Consider the following 23,127-nt stretch of genomic DNA (forward strand, 5'->3'; position numbering starts at 1 on the left):
GATTTTAATTTGTAAATTTTCTTCAGAAAATTAGGGTTGAAGATTATGTCAATGTCAGCTGAACTTTACTGTCAAGCTACCGTAAGCATAATATGAAGAGAATTACTTTTGTGACCCTCTGCTGACTCGAATGCTAACATATGGGAAACTCCATACACACACAAATTAGCTTTTTTTTTTTTTTTTAAGCAACGAGTATGTTCAAGCGGTGCATTAAAAATAAATACTACAAAAGATGTTGTTTTTCTTTTTTGGGGGATTTTTCAAAGGATTAATTACATTTTCGGTCAGTTCGTTGGTTAGAGATGATTCAAGTTCGAGAGTTGACAAGGAAAGAATTAATCTCATATATCACTACGGTTAGTGTTAACAGAACAGAGGAATGACTTCAGAGTAAAGTGTCAAGTCACAAGCTATGAAATGAAGCCCAAAGACTGTTGGAAACAAATGATTGCAATTACATGTAAGATATACAGTATGTGGAGATAGTTTGCATCGAAGGCTGAACAGCAGCTTGGGATTGATTTTTTTTTTTCAATCTTGGAAGCTCCACTGTAATCTGACAGGATACTGTGCATATGCTTCGCAGCTACGCAATGACATGTTTGCCCCACGTTATTTTCTCTCCAGGGTCTTGCCTTTGATTGACAGTTCATTCAATCGCATGACTATCCTCTCAACATTCACGCAATAATTACCCGTGTTCCATTATTTATGGATGGACGACGAATGAACCAAGAAAATAGCCATTTGTAACTTGTCCTCGATGGGACTCAGACAACTTAGACCACATGATTGTGGGCCTCAAATGATGAAGAACTAATACGGGACGTGATTCCCCCATCCAAATGGCAACAGAAGCTTGACAAGTAGATGTGCGCTGCTGCCAGTGAATCAATGGTGAGTGACAGGTGCAGCAGACTTGAGAACTCCCACGCAAAGCTTCTAGCGCACTTTGGGTGAGATAAGGTTCTCAAGAGGCACACTTTTGCTTCAAAACGACATACACCTTTGAAAACATGGCAAGCTAGACATGCTGCACTTTATATACGTACTAAAAGACACCTTCCTCGAGCACTCAATAGAGTTACTGCTGCCGACGTTTCACAGAACACACCGCCGACTAAATGAGTCACATCTGGAATGTTTGATCAAGCAAACATGAATAATCATAATCAAGCACTTGACACCTTTGATCAGACAGATGGGTCTAATTCCTCCGCACAGACAGCAGTAGAGAAGTCAGAACTCGGAGCATCAATTGTCTTTATAAAAAGCTTTCCTCTATGTACTTCCAAAAGCAGATTTGTTGCTATGAATACTTCATGAACCTAAAAAGGAAGCTTAGCTTTTGACCGGAATGAAGAATGTGGCTTACCAGTTTGTGCATTTTTACCGGCGGTCTGCGTAAACTAGAGGAGCAGTAGTTGAGCATGGCATACTCGATCATGGCGGCAAAGACAAACAGGAAGCAGACGGTGACAAACAGGTCCATCGCTGTCACATAGGAGACTCGAGGCAGCGAATTCCGGGCCACTGTGCTCAATGTGGTCATGGTCAGCACGGTGGTAATGCCTGAAAAGGACAAAGCAAGGGTGAGGAATGCGACAGCAGGGCTTTGGGTCTTCAGCAGGACATTGACAGTGATCACAAGTCATCCAAAAATACATTCACTTTACTTTGGAGTCAGCCAATCCTCCATTAAGCGTCTCCAGCTGGTCCAGAATGCTGCTGCTCGCCTCTTGACTGGTACTCGTAACAGGGCACACATAACTCCTACATCCCTTCACTTGCTCCCTATACATTTTAGAGTTCTTTTCAAGATCTTATTATTTGTTTTCAAATCTCTAAATGACCTCGCGCCACCTTACCTCTCTGAGCTCATCCGCCCCAACACACCTGCCCGGCGTCTCAGGTCTGCAGACCAGACATTATTAGAAGTACCAAGAACTAAACGTAGGCTCAGAGGAGATCGAGCCTTTTCCGTTGCTGGTCCCTCTCTCTGGAATGACCTCCCACTGAACATTCGGCAAGCACCCTTGCTGCCAATCTTTAAAACCCACCTCAAAACTCACTTGTATTCTTTGGCATTTGACTTAGCATGACTCAGATTTGGTCTTAGTTTTACTGTTTGGTGCCTTCTACCATCTCTGTTTCTGATTTATTGCTTTATTGTTGCATACAGTGAAACTCCTCGAGAACGAGACCTACATGGGGAAAATACCCCCTTATGTGAAAAAATCTTCATGCATTAACACAATTCTCATTCTCCTGCCACCCATACGACGAAAACCCCCCTATTGCGTTATACAAAATCATTTTCTCTGCTCCAGCCTCGCGAAGACATTCACTACAACAAAGTCTTATCCAACCGTGACCTCTACTGGTTCGTTCGGAAAAAGGCAACAGAAACCACCACACTGGTTTACATAGTGAACAATGTTTATTTCGCTCACAGCTGCGAGTTTCCTGGACTCAACGTACTCATAGCTGCTCTGCCATTGGCTTACCGAGCATCATCCTGGCCTCCGATTGGCCAAGAGGGACCTCACTGTCTATGTTGATAGATACTGATAGATACACTGAAGCTAGATCCGATTAGCTGCTCAGAGTAAATTGCTTATGGCTCGTCAGACATTCAAATAAACGAACGTTTCCTCGAATGCTTTACTTGTTATCATGCTAAAAACAGCCACGGGACACTTCGTAGTCCTTGATGGCCATAGTTAGCTCTCGAAGGCTAAAACCCTTACGCTAACTGGAGCGCTAGCCTTCGATAGCTAACTATGGCCATCGAGGACTACGAAGCGTCCCGTGGCTGGCTTAAAAGTTCATTGCATGCCAGGAAGTATTTGTTATTGTTGTTAGATTCAGATGAGGATGGACGTTGCATTGCTAAAATTGCTACAAAACGGACCATTGGATATCAAGCAGCTAAGACAAGAAGAGCTCTGATACCGAAAGAGAGGGTAAAAGTGATCAAAATGAAAAACGGAGGAAACTAAATAAAAGACATGATCCAAGAAATTGATGTAAGTAAAAGTGAATGCTGATCGTAAATTTCGCAATTTCTTTCCCTTTTCTTCTTTCTGCACTGACAATATTAAGTCTCAAATAAGTGTGTGCTCATACTTATGCACTATTGGAATAAAAATAGAGTACACATATGTTTGTGTGGGTGTGTGTGTGCTTACATCTGAGATCAAATTTGCGACAGTGAAAAAACCCCTGTTGTGAAAAAATTCTTGCTGCAAACATGATTTCGTTGTAGAGGATTTCACTGTATATATTACTTGATTCATGTACAGCACTTTGTATGCAGTGACGATTGTTTGAAAAGTACTCCATAAATACAGTTGAGTTGAGTTGCGTGGTAAGAATTCAGAGGAAATAAAGGAAATGGCTGAGTTTGACTCTACAAGCATATGGATCCCCCATCTTCCAAATCATACACCTTTTAAGGTGTTCCAAGATTCTGAAATGCCAATGCACTGCTAGATTAAAAAAAAAAACATTGCACTGATTAACTGTGATCATCATTGTTACGCTGCTGCCAGACCCAGGGGCATACTTGCAATGTTCCTCAGGTTACATATGTTTGTGTAGTTTTAGAGGTTGCACTTCTGTACATTTTGAAATCATACAATGCTGCCATTTCACCATCACTATGAACAGATTAGACCTGTTTCAGTTCAATATTGTGAATCATAACATGCCATTGTCAAAGAGACTGTTAAAAGGGTCCCGTGAACCCTGAGTAAAGAATGGTCCCAACAGAAAGGCAGGAGGAATATGGCACCGAGGCACACGGTCATACATGTGCATCTGGCCCCTTTCACCATCTCTGTTTTTTTGTACTCATCTTTTCTCTTCTTCTTGTCTCAACCTTTCTTTCCATTCTCCTCTCCCTCTCTACATGGCTGTTTTCACCCAGCGTTTCCATAGAGACGAGTTGCTCCCTTCTATTTCGAGCTACCCATTGGTCGAGTGCCTCGTCTTAGGTTTTCTCCCCTCACTCACAAGGTTGAAGGTACATGAACAACTTTCATCTGCCTCTTCCTCGAATGAAAACGCATGCGAGGTACGTTGTCCCGTGTTTTGGTGCAGTGTTGCTTCTGAACCTCAAATGAAGTCAACTAATTTTATTTTCACGGGTTCATTCCCTCTTTGGGAATTGTCTCTCTGTGATGCCATGGCAACCAAGGTGATGACTTGTCGACACAGACTATGGAGAAGATCCTGTGGTGTGACAAAATAGGTAGTGGGGTGGCAGAATACACACGTTCCTCCGAAGGTATTCCAACAGTGAGGCAGATTTCTTCATTTTTTGCCACAAACTACCTGTAAATGAATAGTTAACAATATTTAACATCAAAAGATGAATATAAAATAAGAAAATTTCAGCTTTTATTTCCAGGTGTTTACAACTGGATCCGATACATCTCCTAACGCGTTCCTTGTAGTAAAACTACATAGCAAAAGTAGTAGAACAAATCAACCCTAAAAAGATGACAGGAATTTTAATTTACAGCGAACCCAAGCATGTTTGCGGTTCAGTATCCACAAATCCACTTATTCGCAGATTTTCATTATGAATCTGTTACTTGCTAGAAAACCGATCCTATTTGTTTTTTTGTTTTTTTTTAATGTATGTTCAGGCTCCCGCAATGATATGCTTTGGCACCAACTTGTAGCATGCCTTTTTAAAAACGTATGTAACGTATTTGTAATGTTCCGCAATAGTCCGGAACAAAGGTGGATCCCACATATGTAGACTGAGAAATAATAATTATCGTGAAAAACTTTATTTCAGAAAAGCACGGAACCAAAAAAGTAGAAATTAGATCACTGATCAACAAAACCAGGAAAAAAATAAACAAAAAGCACTTGCATAAGGCAAGGAAATAAACATTGAATTGAGAGAAAATATACTATATAAAACAAGAACACTACTTTCAACAAGAGGCATGGACAAAAAATGGCATAAGCAAGAATTGCACATCTAGAAAATAAACACTTGGCACGTGGGCTGCAAGCAAGGCAAATAATCCGACGGTAAATTGTCGGCATTGTAGGCCTTCAATAATCCAATTATGATCCAATGTGTAACAGGTGTGGCGTTGGGAGGGATATGCCCACCATTCCCGGTGGAATGAAGCCCCCCAAAAACAGGAACATGACAAACACCCCCCTGAACAAATGTCCCCTGGCAGACTACCTGGTTTGTCAGGGGCCAATGCGTGGAAGTCATGCAGTAAGGATGGATCTAGGAGTGGGGGACCCACTGACGCTCTTCTGGACCGTAACCTTCCCAGTCAACCGGGTACTGCACAACTCTGCCCCGGCTAGTGGAGTCCAGTATCTCATGCACTGTATACACAGGGTCGCCATTGATGAGACATGGAGGTGGTGGATGGGTAGGCGGAGGAGCCAAAGGTCTGGATACCACTGTTATGAGCAGGTATCTTGAGGGTTGATGGAAGACGGAGCTTCATGGACACAGGGTTCACTACCGCCTCCACCTCAAATTGTCCAATGTATTGAGGGCCCAGTTTGCGTCAGGTCCCTACCAGATGCATATCCCGATTGAACAGCCAGAAATTATGTAATAATTTTCCAGCAGGACAGTCACTGGGAACTTGGATACATTCTCAGGCCTCCATGATCTTCATTTTGACTTCCATCGCAGTGTTCGCACAATGTGATGTCAGGATGACCCTTCCAACCCTTTGATGACCACAAGACGTTTGACCCTGAGAACAACTTGGACCCGGACAATAACTTTTTCAAGACCGACCGACCGTGAGGGAGCTAGTGATGACCGCGAGGAAGCCAGCGACGACTGCAGGGAAGCCAGCGACCGTGAGGAAGCCGGGAGACAACCAGCCTGCGACCACCGTGAGGGAGCCAACGACGACCGCAAGGGAGCCAGAGACGACCGAGAGGAAACCAGCGACGACTGCAGGGGAGCCAGTGACCGCGAGGAAGCCGGGAGACAGCGAGCCTGAGGCAGCCGGGTGACAACCAGCCAGCGCACGTGAGAGAGCCGGGAGGCAGCCAGCCGGCGAGCGTGAGGGAGTCGGTGACGACCGCAAGGGAGCCAGCGACCACGAGGGACCCATTGATGACGGCGAGAGAGCGAGCGACGACAGCGAGGGAACCAACGACGGTCGTGAGGGAGCCATCGACGACCGCGTGGGAGCGGGAAATTCACATCCCAAAAACATGAACTTCCAACCCTTTGAAGATATTGACTATAAGCCATTTGATCACGAGAACAATTTGGACCCAGACAATAACTTCTTCAACAACAAACAAAGGGTAACAAATTCTGACTATTACCTGGATGAACAATTCAACACTAATATAAAATTGGAAAATGCACTTTCGGTAATACACTTAAACAATAGAAGTCTCTATAAAAACTTCACAAAAATTAAAGAATACCTGACTAAATTCAATAAATTTAAAATAATTGCCATATCAGAAACTTGGCTTGATGAAGATAAAACAACTGAAATGGAAATAGAAGGTTATGAAATGTTTGCAACTAATAGAGAAAACAAAAAAGGAGGGGGGGGGGGGGTTTGCAATATATGTAGACAAAGCACTTAAATGCAGTAAAATCAAAAAGATTGACAAACACAATAGAAAACCTAATGGAATGTCTAACCATTGAAATACACAATAAAAAGGCATCAAATATCATAAGGTGCATCTATAGGACACCAGGAACATGTATTGACACATTCAATAAAAAACTAACAGATATGCTCAGTTACTACAACGATAAGAAAACACGAATAATATGTGGTGACTTTAACATTGACTTATTAAACCCAAATAGACACAAAAAAACAACTGACTTCATAAATACTATGTACAGCAACAGCTTTTTCCCAGTAATCCTGAAACCTAGCAGAATAACAGTTGACACGGCCACATTAATAGATAACATATTTATAAATAAGATTGATCATAAAATGGAAAGTGGACTTCTCATTAATGACATAAGTGACCACCTACCTGTTTTTGCAGTTTTTCATAATTATTTCGATAGAAAAGCTAAATCAACAACTCGTATAACAGAAATAAGACTAAGAACCCAACGTTCCATCGATGCCTTTAAGCAAGACCTAGAAAAACAAAACTGGACCGAGGTCTACTCAAACGGAGACCCAAATATAGCATTTGAAGTATTTCAGTCTACCATAATCTCCTTATATGATAAACATTTTCCATTAACTGAAGTCTCCAAAAAGTATAAAGACCCAAGTAAGCCATGGATAACGAAAGGCATAGAAAACGCATGTAAAAAGAAAAACAATTTATATAAATTGTTTTTAAAATTCAGAACTGAAGAAGCAGAAAAAAAATATAAGACCTATAAAAATAAACTAGTAAATATTATAAGAGGCGGCCCGGTAGTCCAGTGGTTAGCACGCCGGCTTCACAGTGCAGAGGTACCGGGTTCGATTCCAGCTCCGGCCTCCCTGTGTGGAGTTTGCATGTTCTCCCCGGGCCTGCGTGGGTTTTCTCCGGGTGCTCCGGTTTCCTCCCACATTCCAAAAATATGCATGGCAGGCTGATTGAACACTCTAAATTGTCCCTAGGTGTGAGTGTGAGCGTGGATGGTTGTTCGTCTATGTGTGCCCTGCGATTGGCTGGCAACCGATTCAGGGTGTCCCCCGCCTACTGCCCGGAGACGGCTGGGATGGGCTCCAGCACCCCCCGCGACCCTAGTGAGGATCAAGCGGTACGGAAGATGAATGAATGAATGAATGAATATTATAAGAACCAGTAAAAGAGATCATTATCATGCACTATTAGAGCAGAATAAAGGTAACACACAACAAATATGGAAAATACTTAACCAAATAATCAGAAATAGTCCTAAAAAAATGGATTATCCAGAGTATTTTATCAAAGGCAAAAATACTATTTTGGAAAAAACTGCAGAAATAGCAACTGAATTTAATGAGTATTATGTCAACATCGGCATTAACCTAGCAAAACAAATTCCTGATCCAACAAACCTGTTTGAAATAGATAGATACGTAGAAAAAAACTCCTCCACGATGTTCCTTACTGCTGTAAAACAAGAAGTATCAAATATTATAAAAACTTTAACAAATAAAAAGTCAACTGATTGCTTTAATATTGATATGACAATAATCAAGCAGATTATAGAATATGTAGAGCGACCTTTCACGCACATATGCAACCTGTCATTCAAAGCTGGTATCTTTCCATCAAAAATGAAAATTGCTAAAGTTATTCCAATCTATAAAAGTGGAGAAAGACATCTGTTTGCAAATTATAGACCATTATCACTACTACCACAATTTTCAAAAATATTAGAAAAACTATTTTCTCGCAGACTTGATAGCTTTATACAAAAGCATGCGCTGTTAAGTGAGAATCAATATGGCTTCAGGGAAAAACGGACCACCTCAATGGCAGTTATGGAGTTTGTGGAAGCAATAGCCACTAATATAGACAACAAAGAATTTACTGTTGGGGTTTTCCTAGATCTAAAAAAAGCTTTTGACACAATAGATCACAGTATATTATTGAAAAAACTAGAAAGATATGGCATTAGAGGTGTAGCTTATAAATGAATAAAAAGTTATTTAGAAAACGGATATCAGTACGTGCAACTCAACAATAAGGGGTCAGTGCTTGGTCCAAAACTATTCATCTTATATATAAATGATATCTGCAAGGTCTCAAAACTATTTAAATGTGTCCTATTTGCTGATGATACAACTTTCTACTGTTCTGGAATAAATCTGAAACAGCTCCTGACAACCGTAGAAAACAAATTAAACAAATTAAAAAACTGGTTCGACAGAAATAAATTGTCACTTAACCTGAAAAAAATCGAAGTTAATTGTTTTTGGCACAAGACCAATCAAACACCAAGCTAAAATTATGGTAAACTCAATTGAAATAGAAAGAGCGTATGAAACCAAGTTTCTCAGATTAGTAATAGACTCAAAACTATGTTGGAAACCACATATCGATAACATAAAAAGAAAAATAGCCAAGACCGTAGGGATCCTCTCCAAAACCAAGGAAGTGCTAAATAAGAGATCTTTGTACACATTATACACTTCATTATTATTACCATATATGACCTACTGTGTGGAAATATGGGGAAATGCCTGCAAAACAAACACACTCCCTATTCTCAAACTACAAAAAAAAGCAATTCGAGTTATTAATAGATCAAAATATACGGAACCCACAAATCCACTATTTATCAAATTAAATACGATGAAATTTTATGACCTGATTGACTTTAAAATCGCCCAATTAATGTACAAAGCACACAATAACCTGCTCTGCCAAAACATTCAGAAGTTTTTCGAAATTCGAGAAAGCAACTATGAATTAAGAGGTACCAACTTATTCAAAAAAATCAAAACAAGAACAAACATCAAGCAAAGAAGTGTATCTAGCAAAGGTGTTAATCTGTGGAATAATCTCGAAACGGACCTAAAAATGAGTAAATCGCTTGCTGAGTTCAAAAACAAATTCAAAAAAATAGTACAAACAACCTACATCAATCAGAGTTAAAATGATAAATTCTAAACATGAAATATAATGATAAATCAGAACTAAGTTGATAAATAGAGAAAGTTATTGAAATATCCATTATGAATACAAGAGAAAATTGACACAACAGTGCCAGGGTGAGGATGTATATAATCCCGATACAAACCAAAAGTTGTAAAAATATCACGGTTAAGGGTAAAGTATAAGCCTTAATGGAGACTTCTTCTTACTTCTTCTTTTCTGATTGAAATAAAAATGATTTAGTAGATTTAAACACATAACGGGGTAGGACTAGATACGTTTTTTACTTCATCCTACTCCCTTGAACATAATAGCTGTGTTGAATGAAGACTGATTTCTTTCTTTTTACTTTTTTTATCTACCTTATTTTCTGTCAAATTATTACTGTATATGTTTTATGTTCAATAAACAAACAAACAGAAACAAACAGAAACAGAAGTGTCTACTGCAGGGTCATGGAGTCTGGAGAGAGCATCTGGTTACTGGTTCTTATAACTTTTGCGATAGGTCAAGACAAAGTCGAATTGTGCTTCGAGCAGAGCCCACTGTGCCTGTCGGGAGTTCAACCTCTTGGACAGATGTACGATATATTCTTGTGATCTGTGCATCCTGTCAATTGGCCCTTAGCTCCTTCCTGCCAATGTCGTCACTCTTGGAGTGCGAGTACGATGGCTAGTAGTTCACGATTTTCCATGTCGTATTTGACTTCGGCTGGACTTCGACTGAGAGAAGAAGGCAAGGTCTTTGCTCAACTGGAAATTGCTGTGACAGGACTACCCCCACTCCTGAATCCGAAGCATCAACCTCAACCACAAAAGGAAGATCGTGTTTCGGATGAATCAACATCGGTAGATTAGTAAATAAGGTTTTAATATCACTAAATGCCATCTCCGCAAGCATTACATGAGAATGTGGTCTTACTCGAGGTTAACTTGGTCAGAGATCTTTTGACTATAGTTACGGATCAATGTTCTGTGGAGATTTGCAAATCCTAAGAATCTCTGCAACTGATTTTTTGTGTTGGAAGTCAGCCATCAACCACTCCCCGTGTCTTGGCTTGGTCGGCTCTGAGTTGTCCCTTTCTGACAATAAATTCCCAAAATTGAACTGAATCGGAGTGAAACCGGCATTTTTTTCAGCGTTGATATTTAGTCTATCAACGTGAAGTCTTCAGAGTACAATTCACACCTTTCCAATGTTCTCTAAGGTTTTGTGGAAAAAAAAATCCAAATGTCAAGTCAAGTCAGTTTTATTGTCAAATATGTTCTATGTAAAAATTCAGCACAGATGAAACTACATTGCTCTCTCAACCAAAGTGCAAACATGTCGTGCATCGAAACATACACAGCTAAAAATAACGGCAGCAACCTCAACCGCAGAAAAATACATAAAGACAAAAATATATAAATAGGAACAAATAAAATGAACAAATGTCATCTAGATACCCAAAGCATGTCTCTGAGCACATCATTTATCAAACACTGTCAAATGGCAGCTGCACGGTAAGTCCGAGGTACTTGAAATGTCCCAAGGGAGTTTAGAAGGCAATCTGCTCTCATCACCCTCTCGAATCCTTTCCAGGTGAGATCAAGTTTAGTGAAGACGATGGAGGATTGTAAAGGAGCAAACGCGAAGTCGAGCAAGGGAAGAGGTGATATATTCTTTATTGTGATGTCATTCAGGCCTTGGAAATCGATACATGAATGTAATGACTTGTCGTTCTCTTCAATAAAAAAAGAATCCTGCACCAATCGGGGACATGGACGGATGAATAAAAACTGTCGCTCATGAGCTTGGGATATATTAATATCAAGGTTCTTGTTCTAGTTAAGAGGCTTGATAAAGTCTAGAACTAGGAAGCGGGCATTGGGAACAAGTTATATTGTGGTATCATATGGTCGGTGAGGCGGCAGTGACTGAGCACAATCTTTGCTGAACACTCTTCTTAAATCGTGGTATTTGATGGGGATATTGTCTCAACATTTGTTTTCTGGAAGAGATTTAATGGGTGATGTGTTTCCTAGTTCGGCAGATCTGAGGAAGTTGGCAGAGCAAAAAAAAAAAAAAGCTCAGATTTTCGAGGCTTAGTTTGTTCCTATCAATGTATGGGTTATGAATTCTTAACCATGGCAACTCTCACACCATCGGCACTGCTTGTGAAAGCATAACAAAAAGAATTTTCTTTGTTCCACATGGTTGCCCGAGAGTTTTATTTGGAGCGGACGCGTGCTGTGTTTTATTTCCGGCAGAGGACGCCTGTCTGAATCCAATTCTCCGTGTCGCACTTTAATTTCTTCGATTGTACAATCACAATGCCAGGATCTACAAAACAATCGCCATGACCTCAATGAACGAGAGTAACAATCTTTAGTCCTTTACCATAGCCTGACACCTTCCCCTGGTGTTGAAGTCATTTAATGTTCTTGGTTTAGAATTGATTCTGATGGCACCAAGTCATACTCACATTGTTCATTAGAACTGGAACTGATATCATGAGTGCCTGATGTTCGATTACCAATGTGCAAGCGGTCAAGTCATAGCTAATTAACATGTTGTGTCACGTGTGTCTTACCCTCCACGGCAGTGGCTCCGTCGAACCCCTGAGAGCGACTCACTGAACCCCTGGGGTTCGATCGAACCCAGGTTAAGAACCACTGCGCTAGTCGAATGGCTAGTGAAATGAGGTCCTCTCAATGAGTAGAGTCATCTTTTACTGCCAGTGAGTCTTTAATCATGGAACTTCGTCCGTGGCAGAAAATGCTGCGCAAAGTGCAGTAATCAAAGCCACTCTTCGCAATCAGGATGCAAAACGTGATTGAGTAGTCCACCACAGACTGACTACCCTGCACTCAGTCAAGTAATTCTCCTTGGCTTCTTTCCCTTGGACCGGATGGTGAAACACGCAACAGAATTAATTCAGTTATGAAGTCAGAGAAGGATGACCGGATTTCCGGACATGCGTTGCTCACAGCCAGAGCCCAAGAAGCAGTCCGGCCAGTCAAGTGACTCATAATAAACCTCAGAACTGTCAGCGGAGTAGTTCGATGGTTGCTGGTCAAATATTAATGAACACTCGTGAATGAACTGACCGCAAAGTTTGAGTTTCAGGTTCACCACCATTTCGAGACAGTTGGGGTAGATTGGGTTCACGGGGTATGACCGGGGTTGGGTACACTTTGATCGGGACAGGACAGGGATCTGAGGGTGACGTCCCTCGGGTACCCTGCTGCTCAACCCAGGAAACCATTTGCTCAAACCGGTGGGCCAGCAATTCCACGAGTGCGGTTTTCTGTTCTCCCACCATTCGTCCTTGGCTGGCCAAAGCTTTCTTAATTTTATTCGACTCTATGGGATCCCTGATTGGTGAGAAACCGTATTTCAGCTCAAGAACAGATTTAATGTCTTTGTATTTCAAGCTAATTTCAAAGTACAATTCCATTAAACTCGCTAACGGGTAAAAACGCTCAATATTTGTTGTTTTCAGTTACTTGGAAGATGAACCAGGTACATGAAGCACATTTAAAAAAAAAGAGACCCGTTGCAAAAACAAAAAAAAGCTAGCTTCATCTCGCAATCTTTGTAAGGGAATGCAAAACTTTGCGAGGGAACGCAAATGTGTTGTTTTTTTTCTTCCATGTCACCTTAGGGGCTCTGTAGATTCTCCCATCTCAGACCCTTCTCAAGTTTTCAAAATTTTCCTTAGATAGGGTTTTTTTTTAGTTTTTCCTAGTCATCATTGGGGTTGAGATCAGGGGATGTTGTTAAGATTTTTCACCTGTGGGCATTTGAAGCCCTTTGAGACTTTCTGAATCAGGGCTATGTAAATAAATGTAACTTGACTTGACATGTGACAGAAACTGCAAGTCTGCCGCTCATTTCTTGCTATTTTAAGGTTACCATGGGAAAGTCAATCGATGTAATATGTTTTCAGAGGTTCAAGTGGACCTAAGTCGAGAAGTCCGCATCCATTTTGGGGACAATTGATCACCGTTATTTTGCCATAAATAGCGATGTATTTACAATGATTTTGAAAGGACACGGAGGGAGGGGTGGGGTGTGTGGCCATATTGCTTATTTCCAATGGATGTTACTCACGCTGTTAGTTATTGACTGATTTCTCCAAAACAAATGGATACAATTGAAAATACAAGCTAAGATAGTTTTCATGGTTAAAACAACAACAACAACAAAAAAAACATACACTGAGCCTGTTCGTGAAAAAGTCTCTCTGAAGTGAAACACGTTTTAGTTGTCGCGATAGCCTGTTTATTGGTCTGTATTGGACTATGCATGGTGTCAACTTCATTTATCTCTCTTCCACAGTTCTTTCACCTCTCCACCCTCCACTCTCACACTGTGTCTCGAGCTGGGTGATTTCCCATCAGCGGCCCTGCATCTCGAAGCTCCATCTGAGCTGCACAGATTGAAGTCGAATGGGAATCAACCCGAGCTCGGCTTCCCTACTCCCAGCCTGCTGCTCCCCAAATGTCCTGCCTGGAGGAGTAGTGGCTGAGTGGCAGCTCTTTGCAAATGCCACCTGGCGACAGTAGCGTGTTGCTTGTAAGGGTGGGATTCCATAGCATCGCCTCCCTTATTTGAGTGAGCCTCCTCCTTCCTGCTGACATTTGGGTCCCACTTTGTTTGGCATCCTCGTTTTATGCCTGCCTTTTCTTCCGCTTATCTCTCCTGCTCTTGCCCTCTGGCCTCGAGATCAGCTTTCAGACATTACTTGAAAATGGAGGCGATGAACCAGAGAAGACAGGCTAAATGACTTTGTGTCGCTGAGTTGAATAGGGATGTTTATCAGGATTCGGACACTCGCTTCGCGGTGCTGCCTGTTTGTTGTGTCCTCTGCAAGGGATCACAAGCCTTTCTCAGCGAGGAGCCGTGTATCACACCACCGCCGATACGCTGGGAAGCGTTTGCTGCCTTTCATTATGCTTGAAAGAAGGGTCGACTGAAGCTGTGTCCACACATACACAGGTATGTGTGGACCTTGGCCATCTTTGCGGCACGAAATTAAATCAGCACCCGGGATGTAATCACGGAGACGCGTTCCGCCTGATTAAGTTTTGTCGGACAGTTTTAAAAGAAACCAAATAAAAATGTTCACGAGTAGACAAGAGTTTTGGAAAATTCTGGTCAGAGTTTTCAAAGCTTCTTTTTAAATGACTTGTGAAAAACAATGTTTGCTCAAAGATGGAAGGACAAAACTCATAGAAGATCCAGTGTTGTTCAAAACACAGAGGTATGAGATGAATGTCTGTGACACGGAAGGATAAAGGGCACTAGTAACTCAGTGGACTCAAAATTCTTTCTCAAATGATTGGACTATTTATCGCATCATTGAGCTGAATAGGTACATTTGGCTTCATATTTCAATTAATTGTATATTTGATTATTCTCAGGCCTCCCGGTATATTTGCTGCATATTCCATCAATCTATTTGATCAAATTAAATGGAAAATGTGCCGCAGTAAATCTAATTAGGACAACTGAAATGACCAAATCAACCATGGCGTCACAGTTAGGACATTCAGTTATGATTTTTTATTTTTTTTGGTAGGGTTGAATGACATTTTTGGTACTCAATTGTAATGTAGTGAAACGTGGTTGAAGACAACTAATCAATGACTTCATAGATATCTTCACAACTGGTGAGGCCCATCTGATCCGACGTTCACCTTTCCGGGATGTGCCCCAACTCACTCTGAAATGTGGCAATTTCTGCAATTTCTGCAGTCCTCGGGCTACCAGTCGAGCGCAAGTGGGCACCTCTGCTTTAGCGAGATGAACATTAATGTGACCTTAAAATACCCCTACCGGAGGATCAGCCCAAAAATCAGTGCGTCAACCCTTGTGCTGACATAACTGCTCAGAGTCGTGTGCATTTGTGCTACTTTCATAGTGACACACTGAAATGATCAGACAGTTTCATAACATTTTGTTGAATTCGAATCAGTTCATGCAGTTGTGATTTTGTTTGACTTACCTTTTTTTCGATGTCATTAAAATGTTAATGACAAGGAATTAAAGTTAAAGGCATGCTTTTCGTTTTGTTTGTTTTATAGCTCAGATGCTTGTTAATCTCTCCTCTCCAAGATTTATTTGTTCAAGAAATACACTCTATTTTCAATTTATACAAATTAACAAGTTTATGCTCTGGATATACAGTTGTCTCCATAACTCCTTGTAGTGACTTGGTTGTTCGAAAACAACACGCACAAACATGCTTAAAAGTCACTCACCTCAATAGATGTCCGAGCAAAGATCATCAGCCGCGAAACAGCAAACAAACAAAGTGACGACATGCATGGCACTTCATGCAAGCAAAATAAATGATTAGTGTATGTGAAGCAGTAAGTGCCACTGATGGGATGCATGTCTTAAAAAAGAAGAGTCTCTTGTAGCCTTGCATGCAGCAATTTGAACAATGAGAAGAGATAAGCTCATCATGCCCAGCTGCACCGTGGGCATCTTACCCAAAGCTGTTCTCGCCGGTGTGGCATCACTCTTGATCCAGAAAGAGACCCAGGACAGGACCACAGTCAGGATGCACGGGATATAAGTCTGGATGGTGAAGTAGCCCATCCTTCTGCTGAGGTCAAAGTATACTGTCATCAACACATAGTCTCCTGTTGGAAGGAAATTAGAAGAGATTTGCCACTTACAAAAGGTGTCTATAGTTGTGATACACCACATTCCGACAATCTATACCGAATGGGAACAGGTGCATTAAAAGGGGACAGTATGGAATGCAGATTTTTACCCGGAGAGTAGACCTAACACGCGTGTGCAAAATTACACAACTAAGTAAATTCTTTGGGCCTTGCCGATTGGTTGAGGAGGAAATGCTGGCTCTACGAGTAAAAATACCACCAACTCCCTGACTAATTGGCGACTCACATGCGCTTGATAGTTTTTTTTTTTTTTTCGCAACTCAGGGTTGAACATTTCGTTCCACCTCCTCTTCGTCATGGTAATGATGTCGCAGTGTTGGGGAGCAGTGCGAGCAGTGGTTCATTTGCATGCGACAGGACTGTCCCCCCCAAAACAGATTAATTTTGAGTTCATTCCTAAAACATGTTCTCTCAGAGTTTGATTTACGAAAAGGTTTTGTAGGTACAAAAATAGTCCTGATGGAATTTGGCTGCCTCTGAATGATCTCAGGGCTGATTTGGAGCCAGTCCATTTTAGGGCTAATAGAACTCCACCCATCTGATGACGGCAAGGCCCATCCCCCGTTTACCGAATCTTTCCTGATGAGGCTGACCCTTCAGTCGAGTGTGGCCGTTTAAAGCTCCTCATTTTCGGCTAGGTGGTGGAGGGCATAACATTTGGAGGTGGATTTGGAGAAAAATAAATAAATCAAGCTAACCCTTGTCTAATTAAATGTTTTATATAATGACCTATGAACAATTCAGCTGATGAAAAGCCTCTTCTTGAATTGCATATCTTAGTGACTTATCAAAACAGATAGACGTGACAGAAACCGCAAGTGAGCTGCTCATTTCTTCATTCTTTGAAATCAGCCATGTAGCGGCGAATCGTTGTGTTATATTTTCAGAGGCAATTTATCGATAATCATTTTGAATGGACAAATAGTCCTTCCGTGACTGCCACCAAGGCGTGGAAGGAGGGGAGGGATGTGATATATTGATCATTTCCAATGGGTGTCACTTTAATGATTTCTCCAAAATAAATCGATAAAATTGAAAATGCAAGCGACGATAAAATGAAATGTCATGATCAAAAATGCACTTCCGCTGAAGTGGCAAAACCGGGTGACAGTTTTATGTTCCGCAGATTTGTCGGTATCTGTTGAATGTAACCATTAAAGTTTAGTTACTTTTAACATCAATTAATAAGTAATGTAACTACGTTACTTTACAGCTCAAGTTTGTCAAAGTGTAAATCATCTGTATTTTCAGGTGCCTGATGTAATTAGCAATCGTCAGAAGACAGCGCTCTGGTGAGTGAAAGGGAACCGAAGTGACAAATAAGAAATCAGCTCATTTCCTTGAGGATGTTTGGCAGTTTGTCTACATATCCAAAGGACAACGAGAGCAAGTCTGTTGAAAGGATCCAGTGGGAGATCAAGGCAGCCATAAGGATGACAGCTCATCTGTCATCATTTAGTTACCTTCGCCAATGAGGTCATGTGGACAACGAGGCGGAGTTGTCTGTTTGTGTGCAATATCCTGAATTATTTTTGTTATTTTTCCCAAGAATCCAACCATCCATCCATTTTCCGATCCGCTTATCCTCACAAATCGCGTGGGGTGCTGGAGCCTACTCCAGCTGTCTTCGGGCAATAGGCGGGGGACACCCTGGACCGGTTGAAAGCCAATCGCAGGGCACACAGAGACAAACAACCATTCACGCTCAAACTCACACCGAGGGACAATTTAGAGTGTAAAATCAGCCACGTTTTTGGAATGTGGGAGGAAACCGGAGTACCCGGAGAAAACCCACACCGGCCCTGGGAGAACATGCATACTCCACACAGGAGTTATTTTTCAAAATGGAAGAAAAAAATGTATTTATTTTTTTCATTTGAAAACTATGTACGAAGCGGAGTTCCATCTTAATGTGATTTAACTTTACCAAAGCCCTTCAACATGTCCCAACACTTCTGCAGTATTCCTGTTACTGCACGCTTGTCCCATGGAATCAGGAGAAATTCTGGATTTGGATGAAACATGACTTCCCTCTATGGGCTTCATATCTAACAGCATGCCTGTTCATTTACGGATTTTTCAGTTGAAACAGGGGGCTGAACATAAGCGTCATACAGGAGGCTCTCAGAAAGTGAAAGTCGGATCAGTGCGGTTGAGCATCAAGGCAAAAAGAGGTTTACAATAACCGCGTCATGTTCTGCGCCCGATCCACCTCATTCATAATGCTCAGTATAATCAGCTATTAAAACCAACATTAAAAATGAATTAGGCACTGGCCCACGCGCAGCCAGTCAAGGGTGTAATTTGTGCCACCTATTGGAGTGACAACATTACGACAACCGCCCCCAAAAAACAAGAGGGATTGAAATGATCACACAGAGTATGCAAAGTGAAAAGGACTGAATAATTCAACTGTCCGGTTAATATTTAATATTGATGATTAATATCCCTTTTCCCCTCCAAGCCTGAAGCCACGACATGAGTCTCCGGCTTGTTAGCTCACATTGGGGATGCACGTATGCAAAGCTGCTGCCAGCCACGACCGTGAAGCCAGATATGGTGACACTAAGATGCATGACACGGGGGTCAGCATGCTCCATTTGTACCTGCAGTCGTGGTCAATACATCGGTTGTGTTTCGGAGCCCCATGAAGTCAAATTGGTAGAGCCTCCAGTATTTCTGGTCCGAGGTCTCCACTGAGTTTCGCCTCCACTTGTACACAATTTCATCTCGTGGGTAGCCATCTAGAAACAACACATATGCTCTTAGCTTTCTGAAAGGAGGACATAATATATATAGAGAGAGAGATAAAGACAGAGAGACAGATTACAGAAGATAAGAAATATGTACTCATAAGACCTTAACACATCAACTTTAAGACATTTCCAGACAGTCGTAGCTCCTTTGTTTCCATGGTGACACCAGATAATCTTCTTGAATGTTCTGTTACTATTGGGAACAATCCAGGACACCGCTTGCACAGACTGCAGGGGTCCTCAAATCCGGTCCCCGAGAGCCCCCCATTGCCTGTTTGAGATGTCTTCCTCTTCCAGCAAACCTGATTCAAATGATGAGGATGGTTATCAGGCTTCTCAGAGCTTGCTGATGAGGTGAGCATGTTAATCAGGTGTGTGGGAAGAGGGAGACATCCAAAACACGCTGGATGAAGGCTCTTGAGGACAGGATTGGTTTAGAGTGTACATGTGGCGTGTGCTGCTTTAAAAAAAAATCCTAGAAACTAAAATGATCAGACAATATTATGTATCCATTCTAATAGACCTAATTAGTCTTAAACTTGTACATTCTTCGACAATATCTTTGCCACTTTGCTAGCACCGACCGTTTTTATTGAGCATACAGATTTTGTGTATGAGGTAGCAAAAAGCCCATTTAATTCTTACTTCTGTTTTTGTGCTGCAATTCCCTCATATTCTGTGCATCTCATGCAGAGTGAGTTGGAGCCCTATCTGAGATGACTCTGGGAGAGAGGGCGGAATCCACCCTGGACTGGTAACTAGTTAGTGAAAGCTCCATGAGGTTCTCATGAGGATAAGCGGATTGGAAAATAGATGGATGGATGGATGGATGGATGGATGGATGGAAGAAGTCACTCCTACGGACAAATTAGAATCTCCAATCAATCTAACATGCATGATTTTGAGGGAGTGGGAGCAGAGAAAACTAACACAACCAAGTGTGTCCACACAGTAGGACTTGAAATTCCTTGAACTTCCAACCCATAACCTGTCCACGGTGAGGTTGAGGTGCTGCCATTGATTTGAACAATTACATATAAAGTACAATATCACTATTGAAATATTCTCATTCATGCAGGTCATTTCATTCTCAGGGCACTGAATGCAGCGCAACTGGACTGTTCTGTTGTGCGAAAAGATGTTTCGCCTCTCATCCGAAAAGGCTTCGCCAGTTCAGACAGCAAGGCTTGATTCGTACTGCACCATCCTGAGTCAGTGTGAAGAATCCAACTATTTGAGTTCCAAATTGGAAGCATGCTTCTTGCACGGTACAGAAATAAGTCCAAATGAATCTGAATGTGACAGGGAGGCTCAGCCTGGACCGGTGACATCTACATGGGGGAAATGAGTGACAGCAATAATGAGCTAGAGAGGAACTCTTGTTGGAAACTACACTAATTAAGTGAATACTCTCATTAACGTTCAAGTGTGAAGTACTTTTAGAAAATCCCAGACAAATATTTTTAGTTCACAAGTAAAGCAATCAAACTAAATTCGTAAATTGTAATCGTTTTCCCAAAGTGAGAGGCTGGCGAGGACAACCCCGGAAGTGTCACTTCAACAACAGCAATAGCAGGGCTGAATTAGGAAAGTCTGCAAAGCCAGACAGAAATGGATTCCAATTATTGAAGGCCGACACTTTCTGAAGTGTTGGTCACAGGGTGCTCCCTTCCCAAAACAAAGGGCATGTTTATCCAGAAGAAGACTCGACATCCATAAGCCCAACAAGCAGTGAAACACAATCTCCCACACCGCTCCCTCCACAACAGATGGATATCCCCTTATCTGGCCAAACACCCGGGCCACATCCACCGCTGGATTTAAGCCTGTCTTCTTCACCTTACTAGACCGGAGTCCCCCTTGACTATGCATTGCCCTCTGCAATGACGACTCAAAACTGACATCAATGTCTATGATCGACTCCCTCCCAAATTTCACTGACAACATGAACAATCTTGTCACCACTGGAATTCACCTCACACCACATCCATCCCCTGCATTCTCACCTCTTAATCCTACTCATCGTTTGATCACGTCCACCCCCAGACTCCGCAAACAGCTGTTTGAGCAGATGGCACACAGTTATATTTATCAATGTCACCAAACGACAGCAAGTCAATTCACTTATTGTGTCACTGTCAAGAAAAAGAAAATCACAAGTGGAGGTCCTGAAGTTTTCTCCAGCTAAACCAAAACAAAAGAGAGGTACCAGTAATTGGTTGCAGCATTAAAGGAGGATTGATGTTCGAAAACATCACAGTCACTGTCTTTTGACATCTTGGGGAACGGACTAGAACAAAGAGATCAGAACATATTAGTCCAGTCCTGAAGGCTTTAAGCTGGCTCGCAATTGGCTGTAAAATCTGCCACTGGTCTATAAAACATGAATGGTTTGGGTCCTGAATACCCGAAAGACATGCTGACTGAACATAAACCCAGTCGGGCTCTGACATCTGGAAACTCAATTGGGTCAATTAGTAGAGCCTTAAATTCAAAGTAAACTTGGTAAAGCTGCATTTAGCTGTTATGCTGCACACAAATGGAATAAACTGCTAACAGAATAGAAGTCAGGCCCACGTGCAAATCATTTAAAATCCAGATTTAAAACATTTTTCCACCCCTCACCTTTGATTAAGATCTTCTAAACATTCTACATATTTTCTTTTCTTTTAGCAAATCAAGAAATCTTCTTTTATGACTTTACTTAAAAGTGGTTAGGACTGCACGACTGTCTGTGTTTTATGTTATGTGTTGTGTTTATTATTTTACTTTATGTTAACTGTTTTGTTAAGTGCTTTGTTACAGCTGCCGCTGTTGTGAAAGCGCTATATAAATCAGCATGTATTGTATTGTACTTTGCCATTTTTTAAGTTTTCAGTTGATGTGTCTAAATATCATCACAGTACATACTTTTACTAATATTTGTAAGCTACTTTTCATTCTCTTTGTTTTGCCTTTGAATGTTGTTAGATGTTTGCATCCACACACACACATGTACACGGAGTCAGGTCCATAAATATTTTCGACATCGACACTATTTTCAGCATTCCAGCTCTGGACAACACCACAGTGAAATTTTGATGAATCAATCAAGATGTGCTATCAGTGTAAACTTTGAGCTTTAATTTGAGGGTATTGAGATCCAAATCAGGCAAACGGTGTCCAAATTACAACACATTTGTTATGCGCCTTCACCTATTGTAGGGAGCACAAATAATTGAACCGTTTGCTTCACAGCTATTCCAAGGCCAGTTTAGTGTCACTCACTCATTATTTCACGTATAAGAGGTGGAAGAAAGGCCTTGAGTACATTTTAAGTGTTGTGAATTGGAATCTGGTGGGGTCATCTCTCAGTAAAGTCCATAAAGCTGTCACAATCAGTCAAGCACAATTATGCTTAAAAAAAAAAGTGAGACAACAAAAAATATTAGGTGTGGCCACATCAACTGTTTGATACATTTCCAAAAAGAGAGAAAGAAAGACCTCATGAGCTTAGCAACACCGAAAGAAGAACATGTGGTGGATGACAGACAAAAGGTTTCTTTTGTCAAGAAAAACTCCATTTGCAACTGCCCGACAGATCAAGAACACTCTCCAGGAGGCGGCGTATTTGTGTCCAAGACGACGAAGAGATGACCTCACCATAGCCTCAAAAGCAGGAAGGCCTGATTAGCATTTGCCGAGAAACATGGAAAAGACCCTGACTGTTCTAGAACAACATCTTATGGACAGAAGAGACAACGATCAACTTGTACCAGGATGACTGAAAGAGAAACGTAAGGAGAATGGAAGACAGTGCTCAAGGTCCAAAGTATTCAACTTGAGCAGTTGATGGTGTTCGTGTCATGGGGTGGGCATGTCTGTTGCCAGTGAAACTGCATCTCTGACATTTATTGATGATGTGACGACTGACAAAAACAGCAGAATGAAATCCGAAGCATCTTTCGGGCCATGTTATCCACGCATATCCAGTCAAAGGCTTCAAAACTCAATTGGGCGACACTTCACCATGCAGATGGCCTGAGACATAAAAAGCATTGACTATTATTTTGTTGTAAATCAAAACACATGAGCGATCAGAATGTTTCCAATTTAAAAAAAAAAATCAA

The 23,127-nt window shown here is 41.4% G+C and overlaps 1 protein-coding gene across 4 annotated transcripts in view; it reads right to left on the reverse strand.

Annotated features, from left to right (window-relative positions):
* The window catches only part of LOC127592311 (gamma-aminobutyric acid receptor subunit gamma-3-like), a 97,168-nt gene that overhangs the window by 1,868 nt on the left and 72,173 nt on the right, over positions 1–23,127 (reverse strand). For 3 of the 4 annotated variants that reach the window (XM_052052988.1, XM_052052963.1, XM_052052978.1), the window contains 4 exons: positions 18,869–19,006; positions 16,254–16,293; positions 16,065–16,180; positions 1,379–1,575 (listed from right to left, as the gene is read on the reverse strand). In XM_052052988.1, the coding sequence (XP_051908948.1) occupies positions 1,379–1,575; positions 16,065–16,180; positions 16,254–16,293; positions 18,869–19,006 (491 nt within the window). Of the gene's footprint in view, positions 1–1,378; positions 1,576–16,064; positions 16,218–16,253; positions 16,294–18,868; positions 19,007–23,127 lie in introns of all 4 variants that reach the window. The other variant, XM_052052971.1, reaches the window with a different exon arrangement.

This window comes from Hippocampus zosterae, chromosome 2 (assembly GCF_025434085.1).
Source record: "Hippocampus zosterae strain Florida chromosome 2, ASM2543408v3, whole genome shotgun sequence".
Classification (NCBI taxonomy): Eukaryota; Metazoa; Chordata; class Actinopteri; order Syngnathiformes; family Syngnathidae; genus Hippocampus; species Hippocampus zosterae.